Below are 18,561 nucleotides of genomic sequence, written 5' to 3' on the forward strand. Positions count from 1 at the left end.
TCCATCCCATGACAACAGTGCAGCCAGTGCAAGCAGCACTACTTGCAGTTCAAGTTGCCCAACACGTCATGTGATTAGACCCTGTTGTCAGTTGCTTGTAACTTTGCCAAAAATTTAACCCTTAAGACTTAAGTTTTCATGTCAAGTGTCTGCTGAAGGTTGATTTAGTTATTTACTTTAAGCTTCTGTTAAAATGGTTCAGCCATGTATGAGAATGAGGTTGGGAAGAAACATGTGGTTGCACATGTTCAGAAGAGATATAAGAGCTCGGTGGCTACATTTTGTCTTCACCGGGCAAAGATTCCCTCTTCTGGGAGCATACACAGGCCTCTCTCAGCTCCTCGGGCTTATCAGGCTCCACATACGCCATCCTTGCACAGCCACTGAGCACATTTCATCCTAGGGATGGCTGCAGATCGCTGTGGTTGCCAAGTACTGGAACTGAGAGCAGGAGACTCTCCTGTGCTTTCAATGCTCCCTCCTGCTGGGCCCAGGCAGGAAGAAACAGCTAACTTAGAATGCAGGGGGTGAAAAATGGGGGGTGGGGGCAGCTGTAGGAGCCAAAAGGGGGAGGAAGTAGAGGGAGCAGGGGAACATTGCCAGAAGGGAATCTGAAACAGTAATGGTTCACAAAAGCCAGTGAGGGGAAGAATAAAAGAGGATGGGGGCAGCATCTGGGAGGAGAGATTGGAGAGGAGAGAGGGGTAGAAAAATGAGGCAGGAGTCTTGGTTGTGGGTTAGGAAGGGAACAGGACAGAGTAAGGTAGGCAGGTGCCCCAATATAAAACCATCCTAATCATTGGGACAATCACGATATTAGGGGCTTTGTTTTTGGAACTCTGCAAATCCGCAGATATCCCCAGCTATTTGCATCTGAAATGTGAATATCCATGGTTCATTTTTGCAATTTAAATGAAAAATTAACACTTCTCCCCATGTTTTCCAACTGCTAATGTTCTCTACCTTTCTGTTTTGTACATTTTTCATTTATACTCCAACTTCAGGAGTCGGTGGCCTAGTCTTATAGGCAATTTTGGAGACTTCCATTGTACAGGAATGCAAATCTTTGCTCAAGAGAGGAGAATGTGAGTAAGTTTCATAAACTACAGATTCAGCAGTAGCCCCAATGTGTGAAATAAAAGCTACCCTCAGGTTCTCAGATAGATAATTACCTCTGAACTTCTTCGGGGGGTTGGCAAGGTCACCTGCATCTGGCTGCACCACACATCTGTCATCCACTAACCTAGAAAAACAAACATGTTTAATATTGTTATTTTGATTTAATATTGTTATGGCTACGTCTACACAAATGTGCATACAACACCTAAGGTAACAGGGTTCTCACATTACCATTTCAAGTCAATAACATGGAAAACACCACACAACCTCTTCTACGTCAGCACAATGAAGAAAAATATCAGTGCACTCCCTGGGTATAAGAGGGTTTCTTTTATGGCACTCATTCAAATCAGCTATTTCAGTTCCCACTTCATTTACAGCAGGTTAAAGTCCCTTTCAGTGCAATGTGCATGTTGATATGTGCAAAATTCTTAACTTTCATTTGCAATGGTACATTAACCCTGAATAATAAACAGTCTCTCTCAGAGCAGCTCTCAGATTCTCATAGACGAGCTCCCAAGGTGAATCCAAAGCACACTGAAGTCTATAGGAAGATTCCCACTGATTTCACTGGGCTCTGGATTAGCCTTGAAGAGGCAGGCTGAGGCCCCTATGTTTGCAGCATGAAGAAAAGGATTTAAAGTGCCCCATTCCAACGTGCTAACCTTGGCCTCACTTCTGCAAGCAGCTCCATGCAAGCCAATCTCTACATCTTTGGAGTCAGCAACTGCAGTGGGGCTCCTTGCTGACACAGGAGTTCATCCAGGAGGCTCAGTTTAATGACAGACGTATGCATTGTGGCAACTTGTTGCTGCCCAATACTTCTTCCAAATGCTCACAGAGGAAGTGACGAAGAAGCTTTCTTCCAATCAACTCACAGGATAGTGAAATGACTGTTGACAGCCCTTTACAAAAGTAACAGTTTCTAGCACAATGTTTCATGTAACCTGCAGGCTGTACCTATTTAAAGGCCAAATGACAACCAACTCAAGAATGGCTGATAGACCAACCACTAGAAGCAGGGTAGAGGGCGTACCCATACTAGATTATCACAGTGAGAGCACCTAAATGGAGGTGTCATACAAATGAGAATCCATTATTTTACTCCTAGGGGAATTTTGCACCACTGAGCATGCAGAGAATTCATGTCCACCATAGGTGTCTTCGCTTCTCAGCATAAAAATGACACTTTGTGGAGAAAGCAAAGAGAAGCCACAAGAGTGGCATGCCACCCTCCCCAGCAATATGTTTTGGGTGCCCAAGGCAGCCAGCAGAGAGGTAAATTGCTGTGGGAGAGGCGGTGGGACTGGGGTAGACCCAGCTGGTGACTTTTACTCCATGCTGGACTCAATTACTAGTCCCAACTGGGCTGAGGAAGACTGGATTTCCTCTTCCCCAGATCCAAGCCCAAATTTCTCCTACAGACGCAGGAAGCTCTGCAAAAAACTCTCTTCCCCCAGCTTCCTTCATCCACTGCTCCTCAGCTGCAGGGGAAGGGATCCCTATACAAAGAGTGGCTCAGCCATCTGCCCAATTCTCATGCATCCTGACCCCCTCATACCTACATCCTCCTTCCAAGTCCCACTTCCCCTGCACCACGTCAATGAACTACCCAACCTTGGATCTTCACCCCACTGTGCCCTAACCAGTTGCACCTGGATTACTACTAGGGGTGTTAAAATTAGTTTAATACGGTAACCATGCATCCACTAAATGTCTTAGCGGTTACACACACTGCAAGCACCCTCAGTGAAGCATCCCCAGGAGCAGAGCCACCAGCCCCTGCAGGCCTGGCTCCCAGGGAGGAGCTGGCAGCTCTTGCCCACCCATCTCCCAGCCTCAGCAAAACCACCTCCCTGGAAGCCACCTGAGTGTAACCAATAAGCATGAGCTTACCAGTTAAAAACGGTATTCGGCTACACTCTAACCACTAATTACTACTCTCTAGAGACCCGTTCTCACAGCATCTGGACCCCCTCATTGACCTCTCCACACACAGACTCTAAGCCCCAACCACCTTCACCTGTATCCCCTGCAGAGTCTCATTCACTGCATCCAGTGCCTCCCTCAACAAGCTCCTGTGCATCCAGATCCCTTCACACCCAGACCCCCCACAGTGCAGCACACACAACTCTCTCAAGTCACACCTGGATTCCCCTACACACTCACTCTCCACACTTGGATCCTGCCAGGCTGAGCCTGCTTGCCCACACCTGGTGCAGCTGGCTGCAAGAGGCAAAGCCACAGGGTATTGCTGAGACAGCCCCACTGCTGCATCTGTGTTCCGGAGGGAGGGAGAGATGCAGAGTGTCACCTCTTTGCAGCCAGTGGCCTGTGCTCCCCAATGCTGGACTCTCCCCATTTGGCAAAGGAAATTTGCAGAAATGTAAAATACTGTGGGCAGAATGTGTATTGTTGCGGTGCAGAATACCCTCAAATATTATTTGTCCAAAACCAATAGACACTATTCACACCTGCTTAACTACCCAACCATATTGCCTTGTACATTGTAATAGGGACGGAATCCAGATCTGTGACGAGAAACTGAATGAGTCTCTCACAGAATTAGCCGCAAGGCATTTTTAAAACAATAGGAATGACTTGTAAAATATAGAGTTAAAACATCAGCTTTTCAAAATAAACAGGAGTCTTTTTAAAAGCTATAATAATTCTGTAGTGCCTCTTCACACTGGGCAGGCTCTCAGAGGTACCCGGGGTATGTGAATTTCCCAGGCTACTGGGTGGGGGCTCAAGCTGGTTCTGTGTGAGATGGAACCCGAGATATTGAACCCAGCCCTGGTTGCTGCCAGGCCTACCCAGTGGAAGGATTACACATATATGCAAGAGCTCTCAGTGGCCAGAAACCTGCAGCCCCTTATTTGTCCAGTCAGCCACTTCTCTGAATTTAAGTTGCTTTAAACCATCTTTATAAAGGAGTGAGTCAGCAACCAGAGAGCTTGCTAACAGGGGCTGTTAAACAGGGAGTTTGGAGAGAGAGAGTTCTCCAGATAAAGGAGGAAGCTAATACAGGAGCCTTGAGGGAAGTGGCTGTCTGTACTGTGTGTTTGTGTTTGGGGTTTTCTTGCTGTGGGCTGAGCTTGTGTTTGGGGTGGGTTTATCCCCCCTTCTTCTCCCCCCACCCCTCATGGAGTGAGTGCTGTGGCCGGCAGGTGGAAGCGGAGCTTCTAATCAGGGTTTGAAATCTAGATGCCTCTGCTCATTGGTTGAGCCTTAATCAGCAGGAGAGACTATCAGGCAGTCCAGGGCTTTATAAACGAGTGAGTCAGTGACCAGGGAGCTTGTGAACAGGGACTTTTAACAGGGAGTTTGGAGAAGGAGTTCAGAAGGGGAGTGGGAAGGGGGTGAGATACACTCGCCGTTCTTTAAAATCTTCTCACTACACTCCTGCCCTTCAAGGACGCATTTAATAACTGAGGAATCTCTCAGAAGGAAGCCAGGTACGGATGGGGATAGGTCTGCTGTTATCTGCACAGCATGTGCCATGTTTGTCTTCCTCCCAGAAGGGATTTCATCTGCACTAAGTGCAAGCTGGTCACCATTTTGGAAGAAAAAATTAGAGGACTTGAGGGCCAAGTATTGCCCCTACGTTCTATCAGAGAGGACAAAGCTGCCTCGACAGAAGGCAGCATGTAATCCTGCAGGCACAGCAGGCTGAAGGGCCAGTCAGGGCACTACAGGATAAAGAAGAGAACTGGCAGCATGTAACCTCTAGAAGAAGAAGGAGGCCAACTCAGGTATCCTCCATCCCTGTAGACTGGTAAATAACCGCTATCAGGCTCTCTCCACAGGCACTGCAGTGGAGAATGCTTTGGCAGGGACCTCTCTGGCTAGACTGTTGGGCTCAACGGGTAGTGATGAACGATGTCAGGATGGCGGTCGGTTTCTAGCGGAGTGCCCCAAGGATCTGTTCTTGGACCGGTTTTGTTCAACATCTTTATTAATGACCTGGATGAGGGGATGAATTGCACCCTCAGCAAGTTTGCAGATGACACTAAGCTAGGAGGAGAAGTAGATATGCTGGAGGGCAGAGATAGGGTCTAGAGTGACCTGGACAGATTAGAGGATTGGGCCAAAAGAAATCTGATGAGGTTCAACAAGGACAAGTGTGGAGTCCTGCACTTGGGACAGAAGAATCCCAAGCATTGTTACAGGATGGGGACCGAATGGCTAAGTAGCAGTTCTGCAGAAAAGGACCTGCAGATTACAGTGCATGAGAAGCTGGATATGAGTCAACAGTGTGCCCTTGTAGCCAAGGCGGCTAATGGCATATTGTGGTGCATTAGGAGGATCAGTGCCAACAGATCCAGAGAAGTGATTATTCCCCTTTATTCGGCTCTAGTGAGACCCCATCTAGAATATTGTGTCTGGTTCTGGGCCCCCCACTATAGAAAGGATGTGGACACGTTGAAGAGGGTCCAGCAGAGGGCAACCAAAATGATTAGGGGGCTGGAGTGCATGATCTATGAGGAGAGACTGAGGGATTTGGGTTTGTTTAGTCTGCAAAAAAAAGTGACGGGGGATTTGATAGCCTTCAACTTCCTGAAGGGAGGTTCCAAAGTGGATGGAGAGGCTGTTCACAGTACCCCAAGCTCCCTTCAGGAAGTCTAGTATAATTTAAAACAATTACACGGGAAAATCATATTTAAGTAAACTCTTCTACTCTATCAGTAGCTGATTTGTTCCTTCGCGAAGGAACAAGACAAAGCAATACCAGTTGGCTTGGTAGAATTCATAATTCTTTCCTTCTCCTTTTGATAATTAATACCTGCACTTCTACCTTTAAAAATAAAAACCAATAAAAACCTGAAGATTTTAAACTGTTTTGTTTTGACAGTTCTTGGACATTACGGTGGGAAAGGAGAGGGTTAGAGTGGCATTGACAGTGAGGATGCAGGGGCAATTTGACAGTAGGGCCCAGACTACACTTAAAAGATTTCCTTTTAATAGCTGCGTTGGTTAGGAGTACTCATACTGAAAACCTATAAAGGCCTGTCAGACTCATGTTAGCGGGACTTGAGCTAGTCCACTAAGGCCTAGTCTATACTTACCAGGTGATCATTGTTCCAGGATTTGATTTAGCAGGTCTAGTAAGGACCCACTAAATGGAATGCTGATGGTGCCTCGTCGACCCCGGTACTCAACTAAATCACAAGGAGTGAGGAAAGTCAATGAGAGAGTTTCTCCTATCCACCTCCCACAGTGGGGCCACTGCAGAAATTTGATTTAATGTGCGTTGACTTCTAGCTAGAGTTGTGTATCGTAAGTCTCATTTCTCCCCCCAGTGTAGACCTAGCCTCAGAACAGCAGTGGGGATGTTTCAGCACTAGTGGAGGCTAGGGCTAGCCACACAAGCTGAAACCCGCCCTTTGCCTCCACTGGTTCTGAGCTTGGCTGGCTAGATCAAGTCTTCACGGGCACTGCAACATCCACGCTTATCTTTAGTGTGCTAGTTCACGTCCCGTGCAGTGCAGGGAGCTCCCAGAGTTTAAGGCCTCCTCTGCTGCAAAATGTCTCCTGCTGTAGCATAGGACCATCACTAGATTCCTCTGCTCACTGACTGATAAAGGGGGAGAGGAACTTTATAATGGTTTATTCTATACACATTCTACTATCTCTGTCCTTTTAAATGACTTGTAGGAGCCAATGTCCAAATCTACCTATGTGCAAATGTTGTGGGATTAAGTGAATTCAGAACAGAAGCCCAGAAACATTAGACTACAGTAGACTCAGCATTACAAACTGATTGGTCAATCACACCTCTCCTTTAAAATCAGAAATCCACAATCAGGCAGCAGCAGAGACAAAAAATAAAGAAAATACAATGTAGCACTATGTTAAATGTAAACTACTAGGAAAAAAAAGTGGGAAAGTTAAAAGATTTGATAAGGCATGGGAATTCTCTCTCTTCTTGTCTCACTTATGGTTAAAAGCAGCATTTTTCTTATACTGCATTGAAATTTTTCAATGCACTATTAAGTCAATGTTTTGTTGTAAACTTTTAAAAGCACTGTTTAATTTGTTTTGTTCAGAGTTCTGAACAACCTCCATTCTTAAGGTGTTTGTAACTTTGAGGTTCTACTGTATTTGTAAAAATGTTTAAAGAAGCCATTTCAAAATGTTTTAGTTTCAAAATTAATCCAACAGTTTTCTCCATGGTTTTCAGAACTAGCACCATAAGTAGAAGATTTGGGGTATCATTTTAGGGATGCTCATCTCATAAGACCCCCAACTGTTGCCTTAGTTACAGAGAGAATGTTACCTTCTCTGTTACAGAGTCATACAGTAATTCCTCATTTAATACTATAGATGTGCTTCTGAAAATGTTTGTGCTAAGCGAAAACGTGCTATGCGATGTCAATTTTCCCATTAAAAATAATGGAAAAGGTGAGGGTTACGTTTCAGATGGTGGTGGCAAAGTCAATTTTTTGTTGGAGATGGGTTCGCAACGTCAGCATTAAATATCTAGCAACACATGTCGCCGCGGTTTGTTAAAACACAAACAAACACGTGAGTGAGCGAGCGGAGGAATGCTGTGACCACATGTATTCATCCGTGCATGTGTATTACCACTGTTTTCACCAACTTATACTGCCGCGCGAAGTAATCCCCCACTTGATTATTTTCGTGTTATTTCGGGGACAGTCGTGTTATTTGAAAAACGTTCCCTAAAAATAAAATCGTGCTATTGCGAAAATGTGTTAAGCGGGCACGTGTTAAATGAGTAATTACTATATTACAGCACCATAACACATGCAGCTAAGGGCTAGATCCTGCAGGTGCTGAGTACTTCTTACCAGATGCCAAGCACCTTTTTAGCCATTTGCTAAAGGGGCTGTTGGCACTTCTTGCAATCCAAGCACTGAAACTTAATAGAAAAGTAAACTTACTATTAGTCACTTTCTTTTGTATGTTCTGTGAAGGCATAGAGATAAATGCCATAAAGTTATATTATAGTAATTAGTGACCACAATCAGCCCTAATGTAAATGGATTTGCACCAAGGATTAATTGGCCCTCAAGCTACATACAAGATTTCTCAATTACACATGCATTACTCTTGGTCCTGCAGCTCAATTCCCACATTTAATGCAATTTTAGTTTGATAGTGTACAGGATACAATAGGCAGGCAGCTCTCCATTCCAATATAATGCAAACTGTTTTTAATAGAATGATTTCTGAAAACAGAAATCTCTTTTAGATCTCCTAGCCGGGGAGGCCCAGTCCTCAGGAATGAAGATGCTTGAGCACTACCTATGCCAGACATGGATTCAAGTGCCTCAACCTCCCCAAACCGGGAAAGGAGAGAATAGATGGTCAAATGATGAAGGAACCAGCCTGAGTCCCAGGTTCCAGCTCTAACTCAATCTTGAGCAAGCCCATTTAGTCTCCCCCCAACTCTCTTGTCTACTTACACTGTAAGCTCTTCAGAACCTTGGTTCCCCATTTGTACAATGGGAATAGCAGGATTTTCCTTCCTTGCAGGGGTGTTGTGAGGATAACTATATTACAGATTTTAAGATGCAAAGAGGATATGCTAATGGAGGCCACAGAAAAGTACGTAGAATGGATGGTACAGCATCCATGAAAGGAGATAGAGGGACTGCAGAGAAAACCTCTAGATCAGTGTTTCCCAAACTGCTGCAGGAAAAAAATACCGGGCCTCAGTGTGGTTGTGGGCTCCCCGAGTGCCCATGTGGCACCGGGTCTGCAAAGCCCTTGGCCAGCCTGGGCATAACCTGCAGCCCGATGTTCCAGCTCCCAGCAGAGGCGTGTCTAGGGGAGGTCGGGAGCTGGGCGGGGGGGGGGGAGGCATTTCTCCTAGCTTGTCTTTTCCATATGTTCACATTTGCATAATTGATTTCCATCCCAAACCTCAGGGACCTTTATTTATTAGATTGCCTAGTGGCCCCACTTCTAATCAGGGCCTCAACAAGTGCTATACATAGACAGAAAGAAAATGTCCTTTGTCATGATGGGCTTAGGGATTAAACTGACTGGAGAGATACAGGGTAGGAAACAGAGAGTGTTATCAGACCCATTTTACAGAAGGGACATTGAGGCATGAAAAGATTAAGTGACCAGCTCAAGGTGACACAGAAGTCTGTAGCACAGCTGAGAAATAAAACCATATCGGATGAATCTCAGCCCAGTGCTTTAACCACTGACTGCTTCATCTCTTGCAAAACATCTTATACCACACAAAACCTGGACTAAGTTCAAATTTGTCCACAAAATATGGTAATTTTGCTACATCTTTAGTCCCAAAGAATGTTCACCTATCTGTAAATTCACTTGCTTATTGAATTATGAATATACTGATCATGCCTCCTTAGTCAAAATATATATTTCCCAAACTTACATCACTTAGTGAGCAAAGGATGAGTATTCCCTGCCTACATTTCATCAATAAAAAGATTAAAAAAAAGCATCTGCTGGCTTGTTATTCCTAAAAGATTCTGAAACTTGTTAGATAGTTGCATTGGGTTTAACAAATTGTGTTTTGTGCACTTGCAAAAACTAATTTAAAAGGCATGAAGTTAATAATAGGCCTGACTGAACCAATAGAAGGTGTGGTTGTTATTTCAGGGTCAGAGCTTTTTAACTCCTTCAGGCATATGATCTGATTTTTTTTTTTAAAAAAAGGTCACATGTGTTTGCAATTTTGTTTTATAGTGCAAGCATCACAAATTTAAGAATCCTGACATAGGGAGAACTAGATCTCTACATTATGCAATATACGGAGCTCACTGTTTAAAATAAAGACCTAAGTTATAAACCAACCATTTTAGCAATTATATCAAAGAAGTTTTGGCAAGCTTAAAAAAGCTTAATAGCTTTAATCTTTTGCTCACTGGAAGTGGACAATACTGCATTGTACTGTATATTGTAACATCGTACATAGCAGGTACAACATGATTCCATTTCAGTTCTGCACATGTTGGATACTTAAAGGAAACAAAAGGAATTTTCTGCATGATTATGGCATGATTTTTATTTGTGCAAGTCCTCTTAGAACATAATAAATGTCTGTGGTTTAATGTACAATGCCTATGAATGAATGCTGTACAACCATTTTTAACTATAATCATTACGTTGCATAGTAATACACTACAGCTTAAAATATACTCTCATGCTCTGGAAGACAACAGTTACAACATTGGACCACTATGGAATTAGATTCTGAAAGCAACAATATTATTGGGAATCTCTTATCCGGGTTCCCAGTCCTGCTCCCACTGAAATCAACAGAAGTTTTCCTGTTTATTTCAGCGGAAAACTCTTTTGAGAAAGTGGTGAATTTCAGTACAATTGGTATCTATTGCCTTCCTGTACCCCATACTACTGTGTACAATACAGGCTACACAAAGATGAACACTTAGGCCTATAAATAATTATTTTCAATGAAGAAACAACATGCTCCTTGCTATTTGTAAGGTAGGAAAGTCTAGGCCAGTTCCTCTTCCATTTCCAATCATTCTGCCTTCCTTGGCTTTAGGGAGGTGGTGGAGATTTGTAGGAACATTTATTTTATTTACTTTATTTTCCATACTGAATTAGAGCCCTCATCTATCTAGCCTAGTATTTTGTCTTACCAATGGCCAGTACCAAATGCTTCAGATGAAGTTTCAAAAAGCCCTGCAGCAGGCAGTTAAAGAATAACCTGCCCACAGGGAAAGTCCCTTCATAACCATCATTAGTGAGTGCTTGGCTTATGCCCTGAAGAATCTCTCCCCCAAATATTTGTTTCAAACCTAACATAACTTTCGATGTTCTCATTATCCACCTGTAGCCATGTCTACACTAGGAGCACTTTATTAATATAGAAATACTGGTACACCATATCGGCAAAGCGCTTCTCGCATGAGCACAACTTATACTGGCAAAACTACATTGGAGGCTTTTGCCAGCAGCTACACTGATCTAAGTTCACATCTCTTCACAGCCTGGACTGACGTCACTATGCCACAGAAATGTACCGCATAGATATGGCTCACATGTCAAATGCTACCTTGAATGCTACTAAGCTCTTGACCTGAATGACATTGTGTGGCAATGAATCCCACCAGTTAACTGTACAGTGTGGAAAAAAATATTTCCTTTTAGCAGTTTTACATTTTCAAAAGTTCACTGAATGTCCTGCCATTATTTTACTATGAGAAGAGATGAAGAGAAATGCTCCATCTGCTGTAATACCATTCATTGCTTCAAATGCCTTTATTATAACCCTTCTTATTCATTTCCTAGCAAACAGCCCCCATCTTCAACCCCAGCCCCACCATGCATCTCTTTTTCCCCTGGAATTCTGACACACGCCAGGAGTGAAATCCCCCATCTCTCTATAGAAAGAAGTGGCAAATGGGGCAGTGGGAGGTTTTCAGCAGGGATATACAAAGGGAGGAATTTTAAAAGAGGTGGGGTCTGAAGCAGCAGCAGGAGTATAGGAACACTAGGGTGAGAGTATATGCATATGGGGCAGCAAAAGTGAGGAGGTATATGTGAGAGGGCAAGGATGGGTGGTACGTAGAGCAGAAATGGTTAAGCAGGAGAGGAGAAGGTTGGCTGGGGGTAAGAAATACTTGCTGGGAAAGTGGCCGTTCTTTCGGGAACTACAAAAATGCACAGGGCCATTTATGCCCCGTTTGTTGACTGTAGGCACATCCTTAAAATAAACGTATCTGACACTTTAAGAAACTTACAGATAGAGCCCTATGCAGAGACAAATTTTCTATCTGCATCTGCAAAAATCATCTACAGATATCCACTTTCACATCTGCGGATGCAGGTACCTACGGCTCTAACACGGATATCCACAGATTTGCAGGGCTCTACTTATGGATGATGTGAAAGGGCCAAGGAATTTTTTTGCAACCATGGAGTTTATCAAAACTACTATTGACACACACACACACACACACACACACACAAACACACACACACATATATATTCTGGGAGACATAAAGCTGCTAAAAACAGGAGACATGAAAAGATTAGACAAAAAAAAGAAAATGACGACAATTTATTTCATGAATTGCAGAAACATCTCATATGTCAAATCATCTCTGAAGTTACAGATTTGACCTCCACTCTTTGCTTTTAACAATACAAAATTCAGCAAAGATTCAACTATCATAACTCCATCTTATTTTGTGTTAGGTCAACAAAATGAGTAAGGATCAGAAACAATATGTTACTATTAAAATTACCAGAAATATGCATAGATTCAGGCTTGATACTTTTACTTATTCTGAGTAATAATCTTACGCCTCAAAAAAACTGGGTAAAAAAAGATGTCGACATGTAGTCAACTACATGATTCACCAATAAGTCTGCGCTTGTTGGTTAATCTTGTTGACTATATGCTATATCAGAGGCAGCACGGTGGGGGGGAGCGGGAGCCAGTGTCTGTAAGGAACTGGCTTTAAGCAGTCTCTCCACAAGCACTGGATCCGCCTGTCTCTCCCTCTCCGCCCTGCCCCCAGCCCCGTGCTGCTTCCTCTAATAGAGGGGCAGTAGCGCAGAGGTGAGAAGAGCAGGCGGAAGCCAATACGTGCAGGGAGTTGGCTTTCAAGCAGGCTCCCCACACATGCCAGCTCTGTGGACCCACCTGTCCCCCCTTTGCTGCCTCCTACAGATGCTGCGGGTGGGGGCAAGGGCGAGAGACGGGAGCCAGTGCTGGGGGTAGCCTGCTTAAAAGCTGGTTCTCCCTAACACCTGCTCCACAGTGCCGCCTGCCCCCCCCCTACCTCACCCCCATGTCGCTGCATCTATTTTGTGATTTTTGGTGTAAATTAAGGATATCAAGTTGCAGTTAACTGACTAGTTGAGTAGTCGATGGAATTTCAATTAGCTACTCAACTAGTCAATAGGCATTTGTACATTTCAAAGGAGGAATGAGGAACTTAGTGTACAACCTGGGGCCAGCGGGATCTGGGCCGCATGCAGGCATGCCTGCTTTGAAATATACAAGAGTTCTCAGCAGAGGCTTTGTACATTTCAAAGTCATGGAGTCTGGGGTCAGCAGGGACTCTCCAGCTGATCCAGGGCTCTAAGTGGCATTTCAGCAAAACCCAGGATCAGCTGGAGAGTCCCCAGCTGATCCCAAGTTCCCCACAGCATTTCTCCAGAACCCAGGGTCAGTCCCCAGCTGACCCAGGGCTCCACCGCACTTCGGCATTTTAAAGGGGCAGCCCCGCACAGCTGAGCGGCGGCTGCCTCTTGGAAACGCCGCCTTCAGGTTCCAAAGCAGCAATTCCACACAGCTGATCCCTGCCTCAGCTGTGCAGTGGCGCCACTTTGAAGTACCCCTTCTTCCCCTCCCCCTTTGCTGCCTCTATCTGATAGAGGCAGCAAGTGGGAGGTCAATCGACTAGTCAATTTCCTATCCAATAAGCATTTGCTTATCGGATAGTCGACTGGTCCTTAACATCCTTAGTGTAAATAACCATTTATAACAAACAACAAGAAGTCCTGTGGCACCTTATAAACTAACAGATTTATTAGAGCATAAGCTTTCATGGGCAAAGATCCACTTCGTCAGACGCATGACGAAAGCATATGCTCCAATAAATCTGTTAGTCTATAAAGTGCCACAGGACTTCTTGGTTTTTTAGCAGATTCAGACTAACACAGCTATCCCTCTGATATCTGACATTTATAGCATGGTCCATCTTGCCCAAGTGGCAAACTAGATTAGAGTGTCTCAACGGGCTACCCGTGCCTCCATAAGACTCTCATAGAATTTTGGAAGTTCACATTTGGTACTGGGTTAGTGATGTTTAATAACAATTCAGGGCATCTGCTCTGTTTTTGTCAGTCTTCTGACGTAGTCTATGTCTACACTACTGAACAAAGTCGACCAGATGTATGCAACTCCAGCTACATGAATAATCTGATTAACGTAGCTGGAAACAAGGTACCTTAAGTCACATTACCATCAGGGTAGAGTACTAGGGTCAACTGCAGAGCAATCTGCAATTGATGTGGCAGGTCTTCACTAGATCCGCTAAATCAACTGCTGGTGGATAGGTCTCAGGATGTCAATCCATGCTATAGTGTAGGTGTAGCTTCCATGTAGGCTCTCACAGTCGTGAGCTACTTCAGACAGTGAGAGAATATGGTCTACATGTCTAAGTAAAACTACACAAGAATAAGGCTACAGGACCAGATTTAGTAGGTCTAGCTGGCTCCTACTTCAATAATTTTATCCCATTTATTTTGGAATCATTTTTAAAACTATTACAAATACAAATTTATTGCAGCCCAGATTGCAATATGCTATTAAAGAAATGTCAGCTCTTCATAGAAAGTTCTACAACCCTAATATCCTGCACCTGTCAAAGTGGTGATCATCAAATAGCCTGAGGAAACTCAGCTTATTTAGTCTACAGAAGAGAAGAGCGAGGAGGGAATTCGATAACAGCCTTCAGCTACCTGAAGGGGGATTCCAAAAAGAATGAAGCCAGGTTATTCTCAGTAGTGACAGATAACAGAATGAGGAGCAATGGTCTCAAGCTGCAGTGGGGGAAGTCTAGGTTGGATAATAAGAAAAACTATTTCACTAGAAGGTTGGTGAAGCACTGGAATGGGTTACCAAGGGAGGTGGTAGCATCTCTGTCCTTAGAGATTTTTAAGACCAGGCTTGACAAAGTCCTAGCTGGGATGATTTAGTTGGGGTTGGTCCTGCTTTTAGCAGGGGGTTGGACTAGATGACCATCAGAGGTCTCTTCCAACCCTGATCTATGATCATTATGCACATACCTCTTGCTATATAAAAGAGCAATACAAGTATAGCGTATGTGCAATTTAGATAACAGCATTTACCATGCTGAGACATGCTTTTGCCGATCACTTTGCATTGAAGGAGACAAGAAGGCAGAAACAGAAAATGTGGGAAAGAGCAAAAGTAGCCAGTGTTAGAAGCTTTTTTCTTATTTGGCTATGCTTGTAAAATTTAAATATCCTTGTTACTAGCCACTCTTCCTGTAAACCTGCATACCAAAGTAAAAGCAGGATGTTTCACTTGTTCCGTGAAATATTCCAGCTGTAACATCCTAAAGCTGTTCTGTTGTTTTGTGTTGTGCTGTACCCACCAATGCTTTTAGACTGTAAAATGTTCAAGTATAACAAACAAATCACTGATCTAATTTTGGCACCATGAATATTTGTAACATTACATAAATGAATACTGTAATATCAATTAAATTAATAGGATAATCCTTTGCAATATTCCTAGATTCTAACCCTAAATCTGCCATTGACTTGCTATGACAACGTGAGTAAACCACTTAAACTCTTTCCTCATATGTGCAAGAGAATCATGATACCTGTCTATTACAGGGCTCTGTAGATTCATTTGTGTTGGTACAACATTTCAAAACCCTTACACTAAAGGAACCACACACACACTAAATTCATATTATTAAGCCAATTTCAGTGTTGCAGAATCTACCTATTGTACTATGTACTGAAGCCAAATAATGTTCCTGTAACACAAAGAAGAATTCTTATTTTTTTTTTAAATATAAAGGACAAAATCCTGCTCTATTAGAAGGGCATAAATAACCTACAAATATCTGAAGGGTCTACACAGCACATAATTTCATAACAAAATATTTTTATGAGACATTTAGAAATTACAAAATTGAAGGTTTAAGATGCATACCAAGAAATGTATTAGCTTTTTGAGTGGTCTCCCAAAAGAAGCTGTAGAAGTCCCATCACTTGGGATATTTAAACTAGACAGGACAAGACACTATTAAGTGTAGATCAGAACAATCCTGCATTGGACAGAAGATTGATATCTCAAACAATGTACCATTTCATTAGTACAATCCTGGCCCCACTGAAGTCAACGATACAACTCCCCCTTGAGTCTAACTCACCAAAAGGTGCACTCTGGAAGAAAGTGTAGCTGAAGTGATGAGAAGGGAGTCTGGGAGGCACCCAGCTGTGTGGCTGCACTTAACCTAAAAGCTACTAAAGAAACAGACCGGCTGCCAAATGCAGCCTACATGCAGATGGGACTGAGTGCCTGCATACAACTTCAAACTGTCAGACCACGTCCTCTTGGGACTGTGGGGCACCAAAAAGCCCATTAGTAAGCCCTTTTCCCAGCTTTAACAAGAGTGCTGGCAGCTTACCCTGTGCCGTGAAATCTGTGTATGCTGGACATGGAAGAGAATACGAGGAACTTCTCCCCCACCATCCGCACCTCTGTGTAGCGCCGAGCAGGACTAGACTGATAACACTATGCTCTGAAACAGCACCGTCGTCACTCAGATTTGCAATAATTAAAAAAAAAAAAAACATGCATATTAACGTGCTTACAGCTGGAAAACACATCCCTCAAAGCAAAGCTGCTAAATCCTCCCTGACAACAAATCCAATATATGTCTCAATGTATGGCCATATTCCTTAGCTGAAATGGTTTGTTTCAAAAGATATCAATATAATACCAAGCAAAAACCTCTCCGTTAACTTTAGGTTAATTTGATAAACTATTCCTGGCTTACAGCAAGAGCTATGAGGTATTGTTATAGTTTAACTAAGCAAGATCTTGGACATCTGCCATAAAGACTGCCCAAAAATGTTAATTCTCATTAACTTACAGTTAAACTCAGAAAAGGAGTAATTCCAAGCCAACTTTATAAAACGGGATCTTTATACAGTCCTTCTGCATTGCATTACTGAAATACATCGTAGCTCAATGAACATATAAATTGTGCACGTAAAAGTCAATACACGTTATCTACTCATGAGCTGTGTCTACATGACTTATTCAGTTTGAACCATTGTCCCAGATACAGTATATCACAGAAGGTATAAGCTCTTCAAGGCAGATACCTTATATTTTATATCCATTTGGCAAAGCATCATACACACCTGTGGTGCTCTACAAATCTTTTCTCTATTTGTCATTTTTAAGGCACCCTTGCAAAGATCTCTGACCTAACAGTTGTTACACAAGCAAGATCCCTATTGATTACAAGAACGGTTTAAAACTGAAGGATTTGGCTGTCTGTTGACAGTGTTAAGAGCGCTTAGGAAATCATGGAAGGAGCTGGAAATTAGACAATCAAGATTGAAAACCCTTAACTTTGCGTCTTTACAGCTACTGAGGATAATTTTGCAATTCTAACTGGCAAGTTGTGACAATCCGAACCCTGTTCATTCAGTATGATGGAGTTACTGAAGATGCAGTTACTTTAAGATTGTGACCACTGTGAATTACTGGCTGGATTTTGAAGTCCCTAAGTGATTAAGGAACACAGATTATCCATGGGACTTATGCTCTTAAAGGACATAGGAGCTTTTTTAAAAATCCCACCCTAAATCTTGTTTCATAGCTAACCATTCAGATTGCAAGGAGAACCCGGGTGTAGAGAGAATGTAGGTGTAATTGGAAGAAGATTCCAAGGCCAGCCCAGACAATAACACCAGGAGGATTAATGACATCTAATAGGCCTTTCCTGAAGTTTTAGGTCTGTAACTGCTAAACACCTACTCCAGAGTCAAACAAATTGCTTTGAAGTATTTCAGTTTCTTCCAGTTAACATTCATGGCTGTGATTCATTAAATAGCGTTCACAATGCCAAACTATATAAAAAAGGTCTGGAAAATAAACCTACTCAAAAGGTCCTGTTGAGAAATACCATAATCTGCTCACTGATCAAAAAAGTGACCTCATATGGTAATTAAGGCATTCATACTTAAACATCATAAAGTCAACCCATAATATAAAAAAGGAGGCACGCGCCAAGAGAGAGGAACAATAGGAAAGCTTTTCACTGACACAAAGGTGCGTCACAAAGCCAGGGATGCCATTGCGTAAGTACTCTGTTGCTTAAAGTCAAAGCCTAAATCACACAAAACAACTCTATTATAAGCATCTCTTGGGGTCCTCTGTTGTGCTCAGTGATTTCTACAACAAATCAATACAGACAGACAAAGCAAAATAAACTTTATGCTTTCGCCCCTTTTAGTGTCAGACCTGCAAACTCAATCTGGAATCTACAAGTCGAACCTCTCTAAACCGGGACACTCTGGTCCAGCAAGACCACAGATGTTCCAGGACCAGAGAGCCCCAGGGAGGGGACTGCCTGGCAAGACCGGGAGTTCGATGCACCACCGTGGGACTGCCCAATAAGGCCGGGAGCTGGACTGCGTGGCATGGCTGGGATGGGAGGAATCTGCAGGGTGGGCAGGCCGGATATGACCTCCCCTGGTCTGTCAAAATCCCTTATCTGGGACTGGTCAGGTCCCAGGCGTGCCGGACAAGGGAGATCTAACCTATAGTATGATGCAAATTCCCAAGAGTCAATCTAGGTTCCTTCTTTATTTTCCATCACCACCAGTAATAAAAGTTCTGCAGACCAGATTATAGAATCTGTAGTATTAAAATAAATATTTTTTTCATGTTT

General features: G+C 43.2%; 1 protein-coding gene across 2 annotated transcripts in view; it reads right to left on the reverse strand.

Annotated features, from left to right (window-relative positions):
• Positions 1-18,561, reverse strand: part of ITPR2 (inositol 1,4,5-trisphosphate receptor type 2) — a 319,703-nt gene that overhangs the window by 271,625 nt on the left and 29,517 nt on the right. For both annotated transcript variants that reach the window (XM_075898795.1, XM_075898803.1), the window contains exon 2: positions 1,173-1,243. In XM_075898795.1, coding sequence (XP_075754910.1) covers positions 1,173-1,243 — 71 coding nt within the window. The remainder of the gene's footprint in view (positions 1-1,172; positions 1,244-18,561) is intronic.

Source organism: Pelodiscus sinensis, chromosome 1 (assembly GCF_049634645.1).
Source record: "Pelodiscus sinensis isolate JC-2024 chromosome 1, ASM4963464v1, whole genome shotgun sequence".
NCBI classification, from domain to species: Eukaryota; Metazoa; Chordata; order Testudines; family Trionychidae; genus Pelodiscus; species Pelodiscus sinensis.